The sequence below is a fragment of the Amblyomma americanum genome, chromosome 8 (assembly GCF_052857255.1).
Source record: "Amblyomma americanum isolate KBUSLIRL-KWMA chromosome 8, ASM5285725v1, whole genome shotgun sequence".
NCBI classification, from domain to species: domain Eukaryota; kingdom Metazoa; phylum Arthropoda; class Arachnida; order Ixodida; family Ixodidae; genus Amblyomma; species Amblyomma americanum.
Window position 1 is genome coordinate 138,991,959 of NC_135504.1, and position 20,498 is coordinate 139,012,456.

The following is a 20,498-nucleotide window of genomic DNA, read 5'->3' on the forward strand; positions in this document are numbered from 1 at the left end:
AAATGTTTAGTTGGCACCAGCGCTGGTTCGGACCCCACTCTGAGCTGAAGATTTTTTTTTTTGCCCACTACAGTTTCGGATAAGGTCGCCGTTGTTTCCGGACGATGCTCGACTGAATTCGTTGAGAATTGGAGATAGGAGCGTTTCCAAAGAGCTTTGTAAATAGGTAATGTATATAGGACATTTTTTCACAGTGCAACAACCAGCATGGTTAAGAAAAAAATTAGGCAGTGGCCTAGCTCTGGTTAAGCCTGGATATACAAGCGAAATGCACTCGCACTTTCACTAAGTCGTACCACGTGGTCGTTGTAACGGCGAATCTTGGGATTTTCCTCTTCTGACTCTCTTGTTTCCTCTTCCTCACTCGCTTGGCTGCTGCTGGATGAAGATGTGTCCAAGACACGGTTTTCGGCTTCTTTCCGACGTCGTTTAGCAAGGCGTATTTCCCGCTGTTCACGCGTTTCGGCTGCACGTTTAGCTTTGGCTTTATCATTTTTTCGCTGTTGTGCAGCCACGTCCCAATCGAGTACTTCTGGATCGGACGAATTTAGTTTCTCAGCTTTTCTGCGTAGTCTAGCCACAGCCGCACTCTCCTTTCCTTCCATGTCGAGTGCGCACGCCTATTCTCTGGCACGCGCATTATATAGCCTCCTTTCGCATGCACATGACGCGCATGTGCAGTAGCGCCCCCGAAAGGCAGGCGACGGAGTCGGCGGCGGCGACGGCTGCGGCAGCGGCGAGGAGCGACCACCTGTGCGGCGCGTGACGTCACTCGTTTTCGCGCATGCGCATAACTCACCAGTTCGGCTGCCGCAGACCTCGGCCCTGACCAGCGTAGTGAAGATTTCCGTTTCAAAAGTGGAGATATCATAGCGCTGTCGTGCAACGGCCCGCGAAGCGGGTCTGTTCACATCGCTGCTGGTTCGAAACCAAGGTGCTGAGCAGTCGCGGCCGTATTTATTTTATTTCTGCAGGTCTACCTGGTTTCAGGCGTAATAATAATAAAATTAATCATTGGTTTTGGGGAAAAGGAAATGGCGCAGTATCTGTCTCATATATCGTTGTACACCTGAACCGCGCCCTAAGGGAAGGGATAAAGGAGGGAGTGAAAGAAGAAAGGAAGAAAGAAGTGCCGTACTGGAGGGCTCCGGAATAATCTCGACAACCTGGGGATCTTTAACGTGCACTGACGTCGCATAGCACACGGGCGCCTTAGCGTTTTGCCGCCATAAAAACGCAGCTGCGGCGGTTTGGTTCAAACCCGGCTACTCCGGATCAGTAGCCGAGCGCGCTAACCACTGAGTCAACGCGGCGGATAGGCGTCGGGCGCTCGCGCACTAAAATCTTCCTAACTGACCATCAGCCCGATGTGCTCAGCATGTGGCCCTCGGCTCTCGAAAACATCTCCGAATCAGGCAATGATGAAGCAGCCGGAGAAGAACACAACGAGAGCAACCTCCTCTGAAGTTGTGTCGCCAGAGTTTATTTCGTGCGCCACAACGTTACGCATCCGTCCCACGGACTCAGGTGAAGAGCAAGAAATGAAGATGCGAAACAACACGCGCGACGTCAGCTGTTGTCAGCGACGAGCCGCGTGCAGCAACTTAGCCGCCATTGGTGAAAAAAAAAGCCCACCTAAGCAAGGTAATCGAGAGCCGCAGAGAAAGGCAGTGGCGCCACCGTTCGAAGCTTTTCTGGCAAGTAGGAAGGCAAAGCAGGAACAGCCAAGCCCGAATGAAGGAAGACCGGAACATGGACGACGCGCACTTATTCGCCAACCAGCCAACACAATAGCACAGCCAAAGTGAACGCTTCAATCGTCACGTGGTTTCAATGCTTTATTGCACCCGTACAGAACGCAGAGAACAGCTAGCACTGTGATTTCCCTTCAACAATGTAATTCACTTTGCTGTGCGCCGATAATGCTCGAAAACCATCACAGATCGTCACTAGTCCTTTGCCATCGTGACGGCACATTCATGGTACGCCTCCGTCGTTTATTCGCTTCTAAGGAGCACACATAAGGAACAACCGGGCCGCAACAAACTGTTCAGCGAACTGCGCTAGTCTGCCATATTTCTTGGACGCTCATGAGGTGCCCGGCGGACCAAGCTCCGCGACGTCGTCCAGCTTCAGGTAGCGCCTAACGGCACTCCAGCAGTCCCTGTCGAGGGCGTCCAGCTGCTTGCGCGCGCCGTTGCTGGGGTAGCACTCGACTCGTTCCTTGACGACGCCTGCGAGCCGCATGAAGTCGTGCATTCCTTCTGTCCTCGCCAGAGCCTGTCGAAGTAATGCGCTGGCCTCGGCCACACCCAGCGACTTCTGCTCGGCGACCTCTTCCAGCAGGGCAGGGTGGTGGCAGACCGATTCCAGGGCGCGGGCGCAGTAACTGCCGGGAGTAAAAAAAATACCAGGCCACTTAAGGAACTTGCATTCCAGTGATGCGAAGGCAATGCAATTCTACTCCATCCCCTTCTAATTATATTTCAAATATAACATTTCTGGTGAACATTTGGTTGGAATGTTGGACTGGAATGACTCGCCCAACGCCGTCGTACTTCATTCCGACCCATCATCGTTCAAACAATCCATCGAATCAACCATGTGCCCTGAACTTTTTGCCTTTGAGGTGGTAATAAATAAATGAATAAATATTATCCTGCCTTTGATGACGTCACATAGTTTCGACCAATCGCGAGTTTTCTAAAGCCGCTACTTTCTGGGCGACGTCGGGTTTTCGTGTCGATGAGGCGTCTAAAGCTTTCGCATTAATATGTAGCATGCATGCTGTGCGAATTGGTTTTGCATTCTTTGAAAGCTACGCTTGAGAACCTAGACAGATAAGACATGCTGCTGACGCATACAGAGCGTCCTGCATGTACGTACCTTATTTCATCCATCCATGTCCACCAGCACTGTTTTCGAATAAGGAAGTAAAAATTATACCAGCTCAAAAAAAACGATCAGAAAATTCCTGAGTCATCTTATTGATAGCAGATAGTTGGAAACGTTTCTTTTCATTTCTTGTGCAAACGTAGACACCTTGCCCATTCAATGCTAAAAACGCGTTAAATTTTTTTTTAACTCGACAAAGATGCTCTGATTCTAGAAAAAATGCAAGTTGTTCTGCGGCCTGTGTTGTGTTCCTTCCGACTGGCACGTAACAATATGCAGCGGTTGCTCTCCCTCTAAGAAATGCTGTGAAAGCAGCATAAAAACAGGGACGCTACATAAAATGCCAAAAACGCAAAATATATACATGAAAATATTGACATCTTGCATTTGCAATTAGGTATTTCAGAGCAGAGAGAAATGACAATGTTCGCATATGGTGAATCAGGCTTAAAAAGGCTTAAAATTTGCCCAATAAACCACGCCCAGCAACATGTTGAGAATAAAGACGGTCGCATACCTGTTTTAGTGAAGGACCGTTTTTCTCTACAGATTAATTTCTTTTCTGCTAATCATTACCGATTATATGGTAATAGATAAACCAGAAGCATTGCGGAGAACCGGAGCAATACCTCTTCTGAAAGTCTCCTTTAGCGAGTACTGCAACGTTACCATATTGTCACGAAGTGGCGACTGCAATACGGGGAGCTGAACGACAGCGAAAATGGCGTCTAAACAAAAATTTATTTGGGCTGACTTGCGCCAACAAAGGACTGAATCACTCGGCGGCGGGGTAGCAACAAGCGTGCTCGGCGGTCGTAGAACAGAATTCCCACCGCTGTCGGCCGTGCTCAATTTGAACCTGATAGCGAAATTTCGAGATAAAGCGTGCAAAGTTACAAGCACATTCTGGAACAGCCTAGAATCAGCTACGCCTGGATGCGATCAATCGAGATAAATCTGGTCGCATTTTGCAGCGCAAACAAAGCGACAAAGCGCGTTGCCGGCAGCTTTGAAGAATGAACAAACAAGCATTGCAAAGATTCGTTGCAATATGAAAGCCTTCGTAGGCCTACATCATTACCATCAGCCTTACTACGCCCACTGCAGGGCAAAGGCATCTCCTCAGTCCTGTGCCAGCCGCCGCGATCCTATCCCCGCAAACTCCTTGGTGTCATCCGCCCGCTTCACTTTCTGTAGCCCCCTGCTGCGCTTGAATAACACTTGCTCTTGGGCTAGTTGGCCTTCCATGATCTTTGATTAACCAGCTAGGCATGCCTTCTCTTGGAACCCACTCCGTTACCCTTAGGGACCAGTGCTCATCTTTCCTTCGCATTACATGCTCTATCCAAGCCCATTTCTTCCTCTTGGTGTCGATTAGGATGTCAAACACATAAATGTGACCTCACCCACCCTTCCCTCTCCCTGTCTCTTAACGTCAAACCTATCTATTTTCTTTCCGTAGCAAGCTGCATTGCCCTCAATATAACCTGAACACTTTTCGTTAGCCTCCACGTGTGTGCTCATAGGTGAGTACCGGTAACTGGTAAAATACAGCTCTTAATGGTTTTTTCTAGGGGGATACTCAGTAGCTTTTTAAGTCCTTGGCGCCTCCTTCCTTATGATTTAAGATAACGTTTGCGTTCTTACCACCTGCTTGTACGGTCGAAGTCATAAGGCATTGCGTATACACTGTGGCTAGCTGTCCGAGCACAGTCTCTCCACCATCCTTCAACAGACCTATTGTTACCTGATCGATCCTCATCAGCTGATTTCCCAATTCCAGTGCTCCTAAAGGTTTCCTTACTTCCTCTGTCGTTAATGGCCGGATGGCTCATTGCTGTACGCCTCATCATTGCTCCTCCTAATCTCAATAAGCCTTAACACATACCATTTATTAACCACTAGTTCCTCGAACACACTGCTAGACAAGCTTCACTGGATAAGGTCCTAGCGTTAAACGTTGCCAGGTATGGCGGCCTGTCCGGTGCCAGAAGTTCTTAGCACCCTCCGCCGAGTCACGGGCTTAACCGCCGCTTTGGTCGTTGCTCCGCAGCCACTGGGAATTGACGGCCAAGGGTTAATAGGTTCATCTATGAGGTTGTGGCCAAGTACCTCATTCTTGTGAGGGAGTGCGCTGGTGATTCTGATCACCGAGGTCAGGCCGCAGCTGAAGCCTGGTTATGCAATTCTATCAAGACATTTTTTTAGCCGGCGAAGAATTGCACAGCACCGGGATTCGAACACCGGTGCTCTCGCACGCGAGGCGGATTCTCTACCGTCTCGTCAAATTAACGTGTAAAAGTGGAAATTTCAGCAAGCAACCTATAATATCCATGAAGCAGTGCAGCGCAAACTTCACAAAGGGCCCAGAAAAGGAGGACGAGACAGTGGCACTGAGGCAGAGTGGTAATGCAGAGCGCTACTGTCCCACTGATGCAAAGTGGGATACTGGCGCTGCAAAGGAAGGGAAGAGCAGACACTGGCGCTGTCACAGAAAGGAAAGATGAGACTGACGCTGACACAGGAAGGGAGGACGAGATGCTGGCGTTTACGCAGAAAGGGAAGACGGGATTGAGGCTGACACAGAAAGGGAAGACTAGACACTGGCGCTGAATCGGAACGAGAAGACAAGACAGTGGCGCTGACACAGAAAGGGAAGACGAGGCACTGGCGCTGACTCAAAACGAGAAGCCGATACACAGGCCCTGACACGAAAAGAGAAAACAAGACACTGGTGCTGACACAGAAAGAAAAGAGGCTGGCGCTGACAGAGAAAGGGAAGGCGAAACCCCGGCGCTGACTCAGAACGAGGAGACGAGACACTGGCCCGGACACAAAGAGGAAAGTCAAGACAATGGCGCTGACACAAAAAGGGAAGAGGACACGCTGGCATTGACTCAGAAAGCCAAGGCGAGACACTGGCGCTGCACAGAAAGGGAAGAGAAGACGGTAGCACTGACTCAGAAATGCAAGGCGAGACACTGGCGCTGACACAAAAAGGGAAGAGGAGACGCTGGCACTTTCTCAGATAGGCAAGGAGAGACAGTGGCGCTGACACAGAAAGAGAAGAGGAGACGCTGGCACTGACTCAGAAATGCAAGGTGAGACACTGGCGCTGACACAGAACTGGAAGACGAGACCTATGCGCCGACACAGAAAGGGAAGGCGAGACACTCGCTGACACAGAAAGGGAAGAGGAGACACTGGCACTGACTCAGATAGGCCAGGCGAGGCACTGGCGCTGACACAAAAAAGGAAGAGGAGACACTGGCGCTGACACAAAAAGGGAAGAGGAGACGCTGGCACTTTCTCAGATAGGCAAGGAGAGACAGTGGCGCTGACACAGAAAGAGAAGAGGAGACGCTGGCACTGACTCAGAAATGCAAGGTGAGACACTGGCGCTGACACAGAACTGGAAGACGAGACCTATGCGCCGACACAGAAAGGGAAGGCGAGACACTCGCTGACACAGAAAGGGAAGAGGAGACACTGGCACTGACTCAGATAGGCCAGGCGAGGCACTGGCGCTGACACAAAAAAGGAAGAGGAGACACTGGCGCTGACACAAAAAGGGAAGAGGAGACGCTGGCACTTTCTCAGATAGGCAAGGAGAGACAGTGGCGCTGACACAGAAAGAGAAGAGGAGACGCTGGCACTGACTCAGAAATGCAAGGTGAGACACTGGCGCTGACACAGAACTGGAAGACGAGACCTATGCGCCGACACAGAAAGGGAAGGCGAGACACTCGCTGACACAGAAAGGGAAGAGGAGACACTGGCACTGACTCAGATAGGCCAGGCGAGGCACTGGCGCTGACACAAAAAAGGAAGAGGAGACACTGGCGCTGACACAGAAAGGGAAGAAGAAACACTGGGGCTGACACAGAAAGGGAAGACGAAACACTGGCGCTGACACAGAAAGAGAAGAGGAGACGCTGGCACTGACTCAGAAATGCAAGGTGAGACACTGGCGCTGACACAGAACTGGAAGACGAGACCTATGCGCCGACACAGAAAGGGAAGGCGAGACACTCGCTGACACAGAAAGGGAAGAGGAGACACTGGCACTGACTCAGATAGGCCAGGCGAGGCACTGGCGCTGACACAAAAAAGGAAGAGGAGACACTGGCGCTGACACAGAAAGGGAAGAAGAAACACTGGGGCTGACACAGAAAGGGAAGACGAAACACTGGCGCTGACACAGAAACGGAAGAGGAAACGCTGACGCTGACACAGAAAGGGAAGAAAAGACGCTGGCGCGGGCACAGAAACGGAAGAGGAGACACTGGCGCTGACACAGAAACGGAAGCGGAGACACTGGCGCTGACACAGAAACGGAAGAGGGGACACTGGCGCTGACACAGGAAGGGAAGAACAAACGCTGGCGCTGACACAGAAAGAGAAGACGAGACACTGGCGCTGACACACAAACGGAAGAGCAGACACTGGCGCTGACACAGAAAGGGAAGAAGAAACACTGGCACTGACACAGAAAGGGAAGAAGAAACACTGGCGCCGACACAGAAAGTGATCATTTTAAACCAGCCAGAAGACGCGACACAAAGGAAGAAGCAAACAAGACGAGGCTGGACTAACAACTGAAGTTTTATTGAAAGGAAGAAAACAACGAAGACTCGCACTGAGATGCGCGCGCACATAAGCCGTATCAGTGAAAGGGCACAAAAAAAAATTTCAATGTCAGGGCCTTACTAACAAGTTATCTAAAAAGGCAATTTCCTTAGCGTGAAGGTTTACCGACGGCTTAGCCACACACGTGTCCTTAGCCTTAGCAATGTAGAAGGCTTCAACTATCTCGCGACAGATTTGTTTTTCATTTCTATAAACTACAGTAGTGTCGCTGAAGTCAGGCGTGCAAAGAGACAGATCATCGTCCGATTTGCATTCTCGAGATTGCACGTGCAACGCCAGATTAGAGTTCGCCTTCCCACCCAGAGAGTTAGAATGCTCCGTCAGGCGCACATTTAGACATCTGCCCGTCTGCCCGTAGTAGAATCGACCACAAGGCAGTGGAACGCGATACACCACATTCTTTCTGCAAGGGGTGAGCCGTGTCTTATGTGACACTGTGCAACGGGAACGATCACTTGATGTTTTATCAAGCCTCCTTTTTACGCTGGCGCACAAGCCTCCTATCTTGTTTTTAGCTGTGAAGACAACGCCAACGTCATACTTCGCCGCAAGTTTCTTGAGTCGGTGTGAAACACCATGGAGGTAGGGAAAGGCGGCCACCTTTTTTCGCCGCACCTCCACGTCAGCATCTTCCGGCCCCGTGGCGCTGACACTGGCGCTGACACAGAAAGAGAGGACAAGACACTGGCGCTGACACAGAAAGGGAAGACGAGACACTGGCGCTGACACAGAAAGGGAAGAAGAAAGACTGGCGCTGACACACAAAGAGAAGACGAGACACTGGCGCTGACACATAAAGGGAAGAAGAAAGACTGGCGCTGACACACAAAGAGAAGACGAGACACTGGCGCTGACACATAAAGGGAAGGCGAGATACTGGCGCTGACGCAGAAAGAGAAGACGAGACATTGGCGCTGGCACAGAAAAAAAAGACAAGGCACTGGCGGGCACACAGAAAGGAATAGGAGACTGACGCTGACACAAAAAAAAGAAGACAAGACACTGGCGCCGACGCAGAAAGGGAAGACGAGACACTGGCGCTGACACAGAAAGAGAAGACGAGACTTTGGCGATGACACAGAAAGGAAAGACGAGACACTGGCGCTGACACAGAAAGGGAAGAAGAAAGACTGGCGCTGACACAGAAAGGGAAGACGAGACACTGGCGCTGACACAGAAAGGGAAGAAGAAAGACTGGCGCTGACACACAAAGAGAAGACGAGACACTGGCGCTGACACAGAAAGGGAAGAAGAAAGACTGGCGCTGACACACAAAGAGAAGACGAGACACTGGCGCTGACACATAAAGGGAAGGCGAGATACTGGCGCTGACGCAGAAAGAGAAGACGAGACATTGGCGCTGGCACAGAAAAAAAAGACAAGGCACTGGCGGGCACACAGAAAGGAATAGGAGACTGACGCTGACACAAAAAAAAGAAGACAAGACACTGGCGCCGACGCAGAAAGGGAAGACGAGACACTGGCGCTGACACAGAAAGAGAAGACGAGACTTTGGCGATGACACAGAAAGGAAAGACGAGACACTGGCGCTGACACAGAAAGGGAAGAAGAAAGACTGGCGCTGACACAGAAAGGGAAGACGAGACACTGGCGCTGACACAGAAAGGGAAGAAGAAAGACTGGCGCTGACACACAAAGAGAAGACGAGACACTGGCGCTGACACATAAAGGGAAGGCGAGATACTGGCGCTGACGCAGAAAGAGAAGACGAGACATTGGCGCTGGCACAGAAAAAAAAGACAAGGCACTGGCGGGCACACAGAAAGGAATAGGAGACTGACGCTGACACAAAAAAAAGAAGACAAGACACTGGCGCCGACGCAGAAAGGGAAGACGAGACACTGGCGCTGACACAGAAAGAGAAGACGAGACTTTGGCGATGACACAGAAAGGAAAGACGAGACACTGGCGCTGAGATAGAAAGTGAAGAGGAAACACTGGCGCTGACACAGAAAGGGAAGAAGAAACACTGACACTGACACAGGAAGGGAAGAAGAAACGGGTGCTGACACAGAAAGGGAAGAAGAAACACAGGCGCTGATACAGAAAGGTAAGAAACTCTGGCGCTGACACAGAAGGGTAAGAAGCACTGGCGCTGACACAGAAAGGAAAGACGAGACACTGGCGCTGACTCAGAAAGTTAGGAAGAAACACCGGCGCTGACACAGAAAGGGAAGAAAGAACACCGGCGCTAACAGAGGAAGGGAAGAAGAAACACTGACGCTGTGACACAGAAAGAGAAGACGAGATATTGGCGCTAACACAGAAAGGGAAAAAGATACACTGACGCTGACACAGAAAGGGAAGAAGAAACACTGGCGTTGACATAGAAAGGAAAGAAGAATCACTGGCGTTGACGCAGAAAGGAAAGGGGAAACGCTGGCGCTGACACAAAAAGGGAAGACGAGACTCTGGCGCTGACACAGATAGATTAGACGAGACATTGGCGTTGACACAGAAAGGAAAAGGGAAACACTGGCGCTGACACAAAAAGGGAAGACGAGACACTGGCGCTGACACGGACAGATTAGACGAGACATAGGCACTGATACAGAAAGGGAAAAGGATACACTGGCGCTGACACTGAAAGAGAAGACCAGACACTGGCGCTGACTCAGAAAGGGAAGAAGAAACACTGGCGCGACACAGAAAGGGAAGACGAGACACTGGCCCTGAGACAGAAAGGGAAGAAGAAACACTGGCGCGACACAGAAAGGAAAGACGAGACACTGGCGGTGGCATAGAAAGGAAAAAAGATACACTGCCTCTGTCACTTAAAGAGAATTCGAGACACTGGCGATAACACAGAAAGGGAAGAAGAAACAGTGGCGCTGTCAAAGAAAGGCAATAAGAGACTCTGACGCTGTCACAGAAAGGGAATGCAGAAAAAGAGACACTGGCGCTGTTGCAGAAAGAGAATACGAGACACTGACGCTTTGTATTTTGTGAAGTTTGCTATTTTGCTCGCGATGAACAGCCCATTGGCTCGGGACGTTTTTATTGAAGTCCATATATCCCGAGTGATTTTTACTGTATTAATGGTTTGATTTATGAACGTTTAACATCCCAAAGCGACTCAGGCTAAATGGACGTCGTAGTGAAGGGCTCCGGAAATTTCTACTACCTTGGGTTCGTTAACGTGCACTGACATCGCACAGTGCACGGGCCTCTGTTATTTCGCCGTCATCAAAAATTCGACCGCCGTGGCCGGGATCGAACCGGCGTCTTTCGGAACAACAGCCAAGCGTCATAATCACTGAGCCCCATCGCGGAGGCCTCTGTTACTCTTTTACTCTGTTACTATTTTAATGCTTAATTATAACGCATAACTGTCCAAGGAGAATGTCGCGCACAATTCGCATACTGCGTTTCATGGCTTACCCAACAAACAACACGTGTACCCTTATTATTCTTCAGGCCAGAGAGTTTTGCTTTTGAGCACTACATTCGGCACATAGCGAACCTCTGAAGCAAGGGTCACAACAAGATTCTTCCTCACCCTTCCCGATTTCGAACAACGAATGTGCCCTAACGGCTCCACTGCACGAATCAAAATGAAATCCTGCGGCCTGAAAACTTCTAATGTAGATGGTACTAATGTATTTTTGTGCATAGCAGAGCTGATATCGTTATTTTTAAGTCTGTAGAACACCTTTTGAGTAAAGGTACTGCGCAAAATAATACAAACATGGACGAGAAGGGCACAAGGACGGGCGCAGTCCATGTTTGTATTATTTTGCGCAGTACCTTTACTCAACGATGTACGACCGACTCGCCCAACAACATGCACTCCTGTAGAACACCTGCTTTAACTTGGTTTTCGTGAGGAAATCTTTGCCGCCACTTTGGGGTGTATTTTTTGGTTTCTTCGTGTTTTTTCAGCTTCTCCGAGTCTTGATGAGCAGCGTAATGTTGATTGAAGAGTTTTGGCATAGGGGACACATGCTACCACAGGCGCATACAGCATATTGCCGGAAGCCTGTTCAGGGAGCATACTCGGGGTATATCAGGATTTACGCCGATGCTAATACATCTCCGCTATATACCAACTCTTAACAGTCGACGCTGCCGCTTGCGTAGGGCCGTGTGCTCTATATTCGGTGCAGTTGTGAGCATAAAGCAGAAGAACAATAAAGGTGCGAGAAAAGGTGTTGTCTCCGGCGTATGCCATTAGGTGCGAGCTCACTGCCCGGTTTAATTGCCGTCCAAGTCTCAGCCCACTTACAAACGCGACCACTGACATTTAAGAGCTGGATTCTCTGCATGTCCCCCATCCACCCTTTCACGCTGCCAAGGGAAAGGAAACGCCTTTTCTCGAATGGCATGCAAGGTGCCCTATTGACTGCGATTCCTGGATTCTTGGCACAGTTAAAGGTGCATCTGTTGGCCACACTGTGAATGTTCCTTTCGTTAATAACTTTCGTTCCCGTCATCTATTTCTGTTTGTAATTCCTCTGGAACACGTCTGCAAAATGCTTAGTGCAAAAATCAATTCTTGATTCCTTTCCTTCAGGCTAATCCTTTCGTTAAGTTTCTGTGGGCCTCGTGCTATGGTTTCATTTGAGCTACATCCTATAATTAGATTAAGAATAAGAGTGACCCGTTCGGTAAAAATTGCATATTATGTTACCGGTAATTCTTAAGCTTGAAACAAGTGGTGTGGTGTGTAATGAGGCATTCTTTTTTCTATGGCAAGCCCAATTTTATACCTGGAGTATGAGTACAACATCATTCTCACTGCGTGAAGAAAACATCGACATTACATAGACGTTTCCAGCAAAACATTGGTCACGTATTTGTTTTTAAGCAAATACCGGGCTTGTCTTTTAAAGGGTTCTTATATCAAAGCTTCTTAGGCCATTGGTTTTGCTGTTGAACTTTTCAAGGACACTAAACCCTCGCAGCACTCCTCATCTCTGAAGGCAAAGTGCCGCGACTGCAACTGGGCCTTCGCTAGGCGTAACCGTTGCTAGCTCTAATAGCATACATGCAAATTTCAGACGGTGCCTTTAGCTGGAAGCGGCACGTACAGGATTCTGCCACAGGAACTTCTAACTAGAGGCGCATACAGGTCGCGTTGGCTACACCTATAAGAGCGTCAACCGAGCCTCAGTAGGGCACCTCAATACTCATCCACGTGAAACTTGAGAGGCAGCGTTGAGCTTACTCATTAAATTATTATTTACCACTACACTTTCTAAGTTCCATTAAAAAGGGGTGGCCAATTCATGCGAACTCAAAAGAACAATACGACTCACCATGCCTTGGAGATTCCATTTCATCTTATAATGCCCATTCAAATGCTGCTTGATTAAAACAGTAAAAATCTTTGCTGGGCTTTACAAAGGCACTCGTCCTGATTCAGCGAAGCAAAAATCTGCGAAAATTGAATACTGTTCGTTATTACACTGTGAGGCGCAAACTTCACGAAGACGCCACAAGAGAAAAAGGCAAGACCCGCGAGAGTGACGTGCGACGTTTTTGTGAAGTTTGTGCCGCATAATGTAAACGCGAATCTTTCTGGTGGCCTGCCTGTGTAGGTGATGGGAACGCATGCGCTTCACCTCTTCAGACTACGTACTTGTCGAATCGCTGCCCGTCCGCAAAGTCGATTGCTCGGGCCACCAGACCGGAGTTCCGCCGCACCGTGTCCCGCACAGTGAAGAGGTCCCCGGCCGCGTCTTTGTCTGCGTTACCTCGGAGAGTGACGCTCACCAGAGAGTAATTGCCCGCGATACCGGAGGCCAAACGTCGAAGAAAAGCTGCGGTTAGAGCCGGGTGATCCGAATCGAAGAGCAGTTTTCGTATGTTTTCGTTCGACTCGACGGCCTCGGCGAGGAGCACGATTTGTCGATCGTCGAGCGCCCCGCTCTCTGCCACCACCGTCACTTGGAGCTCCCTTACACTCGTGTTTCGGCCCAGAGAGCGCATCATTGCTGTCCACGGCCTGCTCGTGTTGTGCACCGTGTCGCGGCTGTCCGAAAAGAATATCAGCTCCAGCTTCTGAAGGAAACGCACTGCGCCGATGTAAGCGGCCAGAGCTGAAGAGAGTTCCTCGTCGTGTATCCAGACGCCCACATGAATGGAAATAATGTGACCGTATGCAGGCAGTTGGCGTATACCCACGATTGCATCGTTTCTTGGCAGGGAGAGGTAGATATCCCGGAATGACTTGCAGGCCAATAAATGAATTCTTCCAAGCATGTAGTACTGAGCGAAAGACACTTTTGCTTCTGCCCCGCTTTGCTGGAGAGCGCTGCATATTCCTGGAAGAATTTCGGAGGCCGATACATCCACGTCGATGACAACATTTTTAAGAGTCTGCTTTGCTGCCACCATGTTGACGAAATCTATCCACTTATCTAGACTCCAGAGGTGCACAGGCAGCTTTAGTTCTTCCAGGGTTGCATTGCTTGCGAGCGCCGTTACCAAGGAAGCGCACTGGCTGCTAGGATGTGTTGGTGTATATTTAGGAGCGCATGTTATGGTAAAATAGCGCAGAGCTTCATTTGTCTCAAGCAGTTTTTCTGCTATGCGCACGCTGGAAGGATCAAACGGCACATGTCTAAGGTGCAAGTTGCGAACAGTTCTGTTTGCAAGGAGGCCTTCGGCGATGCAACCCAACAGGCCCGGCTTACTGTTGATACTGGCGACAACGCTTAGCGAGGTTAAAGATGCACTGCTGCTCATGTATTTCACAAAGAGGTCACGGCCAGCTTCGCTTATCGCAGATTCGTGTAGGGACAATTCTTCCAGAGCGCCGGTCGCTCTTAGATCATCGAAAAATACCCTCGCCCCACGGCTTGACATAACCAGTGAGGGAATCTTGAGGCTCTTAAGGGACTTCAAGGCCCAGAGAATCTTAGAAATTGTGCGCGAAAGGTCGTTGGTACATTGAGCGAATGCTGTGCACTCGAGTTCGTTCAGGTGTGTCGCAGATGAAGCGGCGTTGAGTAGAGCCTCCAGCATGGCTACGCTCCAAGAGTGAAACCTCAGTGACGTCATGGATGAGCTGCATCCAATGGCCTCACAAAGCAGTGATTTGTGCTTGCTCAGTGTGTGGCCCGTGATGTAGAGAGAGCCAACACAGCGGTGCGTCTTGAGGAGCCAGCACAGAAGCGCCATGGCTTGGCGAAGCGGTTCATCCCTTGCATCTGGCAGGTAGAGGACGTGCTCATCGAAACTCACGAGACTCAGCTTGCCGCCTTGCGTCGACGACTCCCGCACTTCCAGCCTCGCCGGGAAGAGCAATTCATTCAGGACGGAGAGGTGTCGCACTATCTGGCACGTTTCGTGCAGGGACGCTGTACAGGAGACAAGGAAATAGCATTCGGCGCCTGTGAGTCCACTTCCGGAGATCTTCGCGGCCCTCGGAACGATCAACGATGAGGAGTCTATTCCTCCCATCTGTGGCGGCAGAGATTCTTCTCCCGCAAGAAAAGGCACGGGCAGCTCCATCACTCCTTTCTGTCCTTGCGCGGCGAGGAGAGAGGTGACTTTTGTCTCCAAGCCGTTTTGCTCCAAGCAGTGCCGGCAGCAGGCACCGCTGGTCAGGCTTGCACCTGTGCGGACACATTGCCTCAAGTTAAGCTGTGGCTTCAGGAGGGAAGCCAGCGTTACATTACTGCGTGTTAATTTTTCTTCCCTTCAGACATCGAATTCAGGCAACCATGTTGGTGTGCGCAAACATTTCTTTAATAACAGGCTAGGAATACAGGCTAGTCACGCTGCCGAATCGAATGCGAGTATGAACCGAACTGTTTCCCAAGCTTTACCGAGTACGTTCTGGCGGTATTTGTGTAGGCCATGGCTCTTCTTGCTGGGAGCTGCAATGAATTACTCAAAATGCTTGGAGTTGTAAAATCATGAAGGCGTCATCAACTCGAGCTACCGCACACTATTCACAAAGTTGGTGCGATAGAAATTGAGACATGTGAAAAGGAAAAGTACCTGAGTTGTGGCACAGCCGGACTGTAAGAGTGCGCATGCGGTTCGTCTTACGTCTCCCGCCGCTCTCACTACTGCCACCGCCGTGCACCCGAAGAGCCCGGATCGCATGAGCTGTATAACTGCCACGTACCAACATTTCAGTGTGAATACATTATATGACTAATCACAGCAACGACACCCGTCATCACTGTTGAACCAGATGACGTCATCATGCTAGCAAAGAAAAACTCCGAAGGTGCAGGGAACTGAACCCAGGACTTTGAGATTACGAAGCGACCACGCAACCCAAAAGCCACAAAAGCGCACTGCTTCTTGCCAAACGGAGGTGAAGTTACTATATGCATTGCCTTACCTGTATGCTAATCAGTAGGCATGCGTTTCGTTAGAAACGAAAGGAGAAAATTAAATTAAAAAAGGAAATAAAATTAAACAAAACGATGCTTTCGCACTCACAACACGTAAGTAGGCTCAATTTTATACAGTCCATTTTGTACAAAAGTCCCGCAAACAGTCTTTGCGATTTGCCATTTAAAAAGATCCCCAGAGAGTAAATCAGCCAACAGGAGAGGGCTGGGAGGCAACCTTGTCCTTCTGCTTGGACCTGGAGTCCCAGAGGGCTCTGGTTCAAAGAGCGCGGGCAGCGGCTACCGCCAATGATGTCCCGGAATGAAGACTACCACCTAGGCAAGAGAGCGGTGCAACCCTCTGCTCTCCTCTAAAACCCGCCCCAGTGCATCCAATAAAGTTTTACCACCACCACAAGTTAAGGGGATAGGGTAGGCCCTATACTTCCCATGTATTTTAGCCTATGTTTGTGACCGGTTTTCTCAGGATCTGTGAAGATTAGAACAATCATATTGGTATTGTTGAAATTAGCTCTCCAAGTTCTTTTTACTGAACCAGAACTATTGTGTAATAATAAGAGGTTTTTTTGTTCTTGTTTTTAGTGAACCTACTAATTTTTCAGGCCAAAATAACCAATGAATAGCTTGTGAAACAAAATCCCTTGAACTAATTTTTATTCTGGTTCAGTAGATTTTCCCTTACGTTGCAATAACGTTTCCAAAAATGTTTCCAGCTGTTGCGGGTCCAGAGAAAAAGGGGCAAACGTTGCGAAAATTGAGATTTCGAGCTAAGCAGCTTTGAAGTGAATAAAACCCTTTTATTCCAAACCTGCACTCTATAAATGCATGCGGATGTATCATATCAATAGCCACCTGCCTCGTAGTCCCCTCCTTTCTCTTTTTCATTTGCTGCCCGGCTTTTCAAACCTCTTTTGTAACCACCTGCAAAGTGCAGTCGTTGCCGGTCAGCGTCCCACCGCCATTGTACCGTGAAGCACACTGGGGAAACACCAAACGCTCTAAATATGTCGGCTCTGGCAATTTTACCCATTGAACGTTACTCGTTTTGCTCGTTGAACGTTAGGACAGCATCCATGGTGGCTATTTGCAGTAACATTCTTTGGGGCGCGCTCCCAGATACCGGTAGCGTCTGTTTTGGCTAAAAATAGAACTCTAGGTATTTATTGCTGTTGCTAGACGAGCAATAACTGTTCTGCTAAACATGGAGAATACAGGCCCTTTTTTCATTTTTTTTACAACATAGGAGACGTACAGATCTCGCATAAGTGTGAAAGAAGGCGGGTTCGGTCAGCACCTAGGTTTCAGAAAAAGGTCAATTTTTGGGGTAAATATTTCGCGTACATGCAAGTGACGCATTGGAAATTGTGGAGGAATGGTTGGGAATTCCAAATATCGAAAAACCAAGAACTCAAATTTATTTCAAAATTTTCGCCTACCCTGTAAGAGGTGTTCATGAAATTATTTCTGCGCGCTCTCCTGCAACACTTTAAAACAATTATATTTGGCAGAGAAAAAAAGCTGTTGGTCTCTGCAGCTGCCTTCTTGCAGGTCTGTACGAGTGAATAAAACTGTACGCGACGTGAAGAGTTGGCATGGAAAATTCTCGAAGCGTTGATGCTTTCGGTTTTCGCAAGAGCAATAATTCAATCATGGTATTGCGCAGACTAAGAATCAAAAAAAGGCATGATCCGCATTTAAAATACAAGCCGTTCGACAAAGTGGTGTCCTTAATTCAACTTGAAAGTGCGCCACGTTCAAAATATCAGCTGGCTGAAGATGGATAGTCGGATACATGTCTCCAGTGAAGCTGCGCCCACATTCAGGAACGCCGATCGGAATCCCTCAGTGACAAAAGCCGCACCGTTGTTTGAGTTTTTCTTGTTACCTGAGCAAGAAATTAACCACGATACGCAACCATAAGCTAAAGAATTTTGAAACCTCTTGTTTGTTTGATGCAGTCTAACATTTAAAAACCGGCGTCTTGTAATACTTCTCGAACCGTGGCACATTGTTGCCAACTGCCGTTCTTAATTATGTTGCAACCTGTACTACAGTGCGTAGTGAAATTTCACGCGTTTAAATCATCCACATGTTTCGCGTCGTCGACGACGCGAAGCGGTGCGTGGTGGAACCGTCAGCGCTTCAACAGAACCAGCCAGGTAGAGAGCGGTGAGGCTATCGTGCCCTTGGCGACGGCGGAGATCGCATAAAAACTCAGCGCAGTTTCACTGATTTAATGTCGCGAACACTGCTGTTAGCAGCCAAGCTGCTGCCGACCCCTAATCGCAAGGCTAAGCTTCATAGAGGTTCTCAAAACAAGCAGATCGATTGGCTGAGCGGTTGTCTATTCATGGCACGCTCTCTCCATTCTCCAACCACAAAAGCACATATTTTTCCCCACCGGTATCGGTGGGGTAATTTTTTTATTTTTAAATACTCGTGGCAAGCTTTTTGTAATGCGCATAGTTTCGGTACCCCTCGCGCGGGCTTCTGGATTCGCCCGATGACGCCGTGGCCATTCAGGCGCCAACTCTCGCTAGCACTCTCGACAGGCGGCTTCTTCCAGAGAGCGCGCGACATAATAATAATAATAATAATAATAATAATAATAATAATAATAATAATAATAATAATAATAATAATAATAATAATAATAATAATAATTGGCTTTTGGGGGAAAGGAAATGGCGCAGTATCTGTCTCATATATCGTTGGACACCTGAACCGCGCCGTAAGGGAAGGGATAAAGGAGGGAGTGAAAGAAGAAAGGAAGAGGTGCCGTAGTGGAGGGCTCCGGAATAATTTCGACCACCTGGGGATCTTTAACGTGCACTGACATCGCACAGCACACGGGCGCCTTAGCGTTTTTCCTCCATAAAAACGCAGCCGCCGCGGTCGGGTTCAAACCCGGGAACTCCGGATCAGTAGTCGAGCGCCCTAACCACTGAGCCACCGCGGCGGGGCCGAACTCCGTGTTGGAGAAACTCCGTGGCGGAGAAACTCCATGTCGGAGAAACTCCGTGTTGGAGAAACTCCTTGTTGGACAGAATCCTTGTTGGAGAAACTCCGTGTTGGAGAAACTCCACGCTGGAGAAACTCCGTGCTGGAGATACTCCGTGTTGGAGAAACTCCATGTAACTCCGTGTTGGAGAAACTCCGTGTTATAGAAACTTCGTGTTAGAGACTGTGTTGGAGAAACTCCCTGTTTAATAAACTCCCTGTTTAAGAAAGTTCATGTTGGAGAAACTCCCTGTTAAAAATCTATTTGATGGAGAAACTCCTTGTTGCAGAAACTCCATGTTGGGGGAAACTCCGTGTTGTAGAAACTCCACGTTAGAGAAACTCCGTGTTGGAGAAAAATCCTGTTGGAGAAACTTCATTTTCGAAAAACACCATGTCTTAGAAACTCCCTGTTTAATAAGCTCCTTGTTGGAGAAAGTTCATGTTAGAGAAAGTCCCTGTTGGAAATCTCTTTGATGGAGAAACTCCATGTTGCAGAAACTCCGTGTTGGGGAAACTCCGTGTTGGAGAAACTCCGCGTGGAGAAACTCCGCGTTGGAGAAACTCCGTGTTGGAGAAACTCCGTGTTGTAGAAACTCCGTGTTGGAGAAACTCCGTGTTGGAGAAACTCCTTTTTGGAGAAACTTCTTGTTGGAGAAACTTCTTGTTGCAGAAACTCCTTGTTGGAGAAACTCCGCGTCGGAGAAACTCCGTGTTGGGGAAACTCCGTGTTAGGGAAACGCTGTGTTGGAGAAACTTCGTGTTGGAGAAACTCCGCGCTGGAGAAACTCCGTGTTGGAAAAACTCCGTGTAGGAGAAACTCCGTGTTGGTGAAACTCCGTGTTGGAGAAACTCCGTGTTGGAGAAACTCCGTGCTGGAGTAACTCCATGTCTGAGAAACTCCGTGTTGGAGACACTCCCTGTTGGAGAAACTCCGTGTTGTAGAAACACCGTGTTGGAAAAATTCCGTGTTGTAGAAACTCCGTGTTGGAGAAACTCTAAGTTACATGCCGCAAAAAATGATGTATCACGAGCATGCCGCAAAAATATACAGGATGTATGTGCTACTTTTTAGATTTTATCATGCTTTCACTACTTCCTTATCTCTTTCGTTGCATAAAGTGTTGACCTGATTTGAATAATCAATGACATGTTTTTCTGTGCAGTATATTTTTCTGTTGCTTTTTTGTTATCATTTTTTTGTGCATGCTTCACTTCCTCATTGTCTTTTCTGATGATTTTTGTGTATGTATGTTGCCTGCTGCCCTGCAATGTAGGGGCCGAGGGGCATGTCAAGCCACAATTTCTGGCTTTTTCCCTCTACCCTCACCACGTATACATGGGAAATAAATAAATTGAAAATGAAAATTGAAATTGATACTCGCACCTCTGTATTTCTACTGCCGAGAACATTCTGAGCATCGTCCCCGCCTGGGAGCATAATCTGCTCGTTGTGGGCGCACGGAATCCGCACCTCGCCGATCGCCTGCTCCGCGAATTCAACTTGTCCACAAGCAAAGGCACCCTGCCCGTACACGGGCATTTGAAACAAACCGGGGGCGTGCGCCGCGGCGTCATCGGAGACATCGCCGACGAAGAAACCAGCTCAACTCTCAC

General features: G+C 48.8%; 1 protein-coding gene across 2 annotated transcripts in view; it reads right to left on the reverse strand.

Annotated features, from left to right (window-relative positions):
- Positions 1-1,983: 1,983 nt before the first annotated feature.
- The window catches only part of LOC144100709 (uncharacterized), a 132,260-nt gene continuing 113,745 nt past the window's right edge, over positions 1,984-20,498 (reverse strand). The window contains exons 3-4 of one of the 2 annotated variants that reach the window (XM_077633552.1): positions 13,148-15,128; positions 1,984-2,389 (exon numbers count right to left, since the gene is read on the reverse strand). In XM_077633552.1, the coding sequence (XP_077489678.1) occupies positions 2,089-2,389; positions 13,148-15,024 (2,178 nt within the window). In that variant the 5' untranslated portion in view covers positions 15,025-15,128 and the 3' untranslated portion in view covers positions 1,984-2,088. The remainder of the gene's footprint in view (positions 2,390-13,147; positions 15,129-20,498) is intronic. The other variant, XR_013307813.1, reaches the window with a different exon arrangement.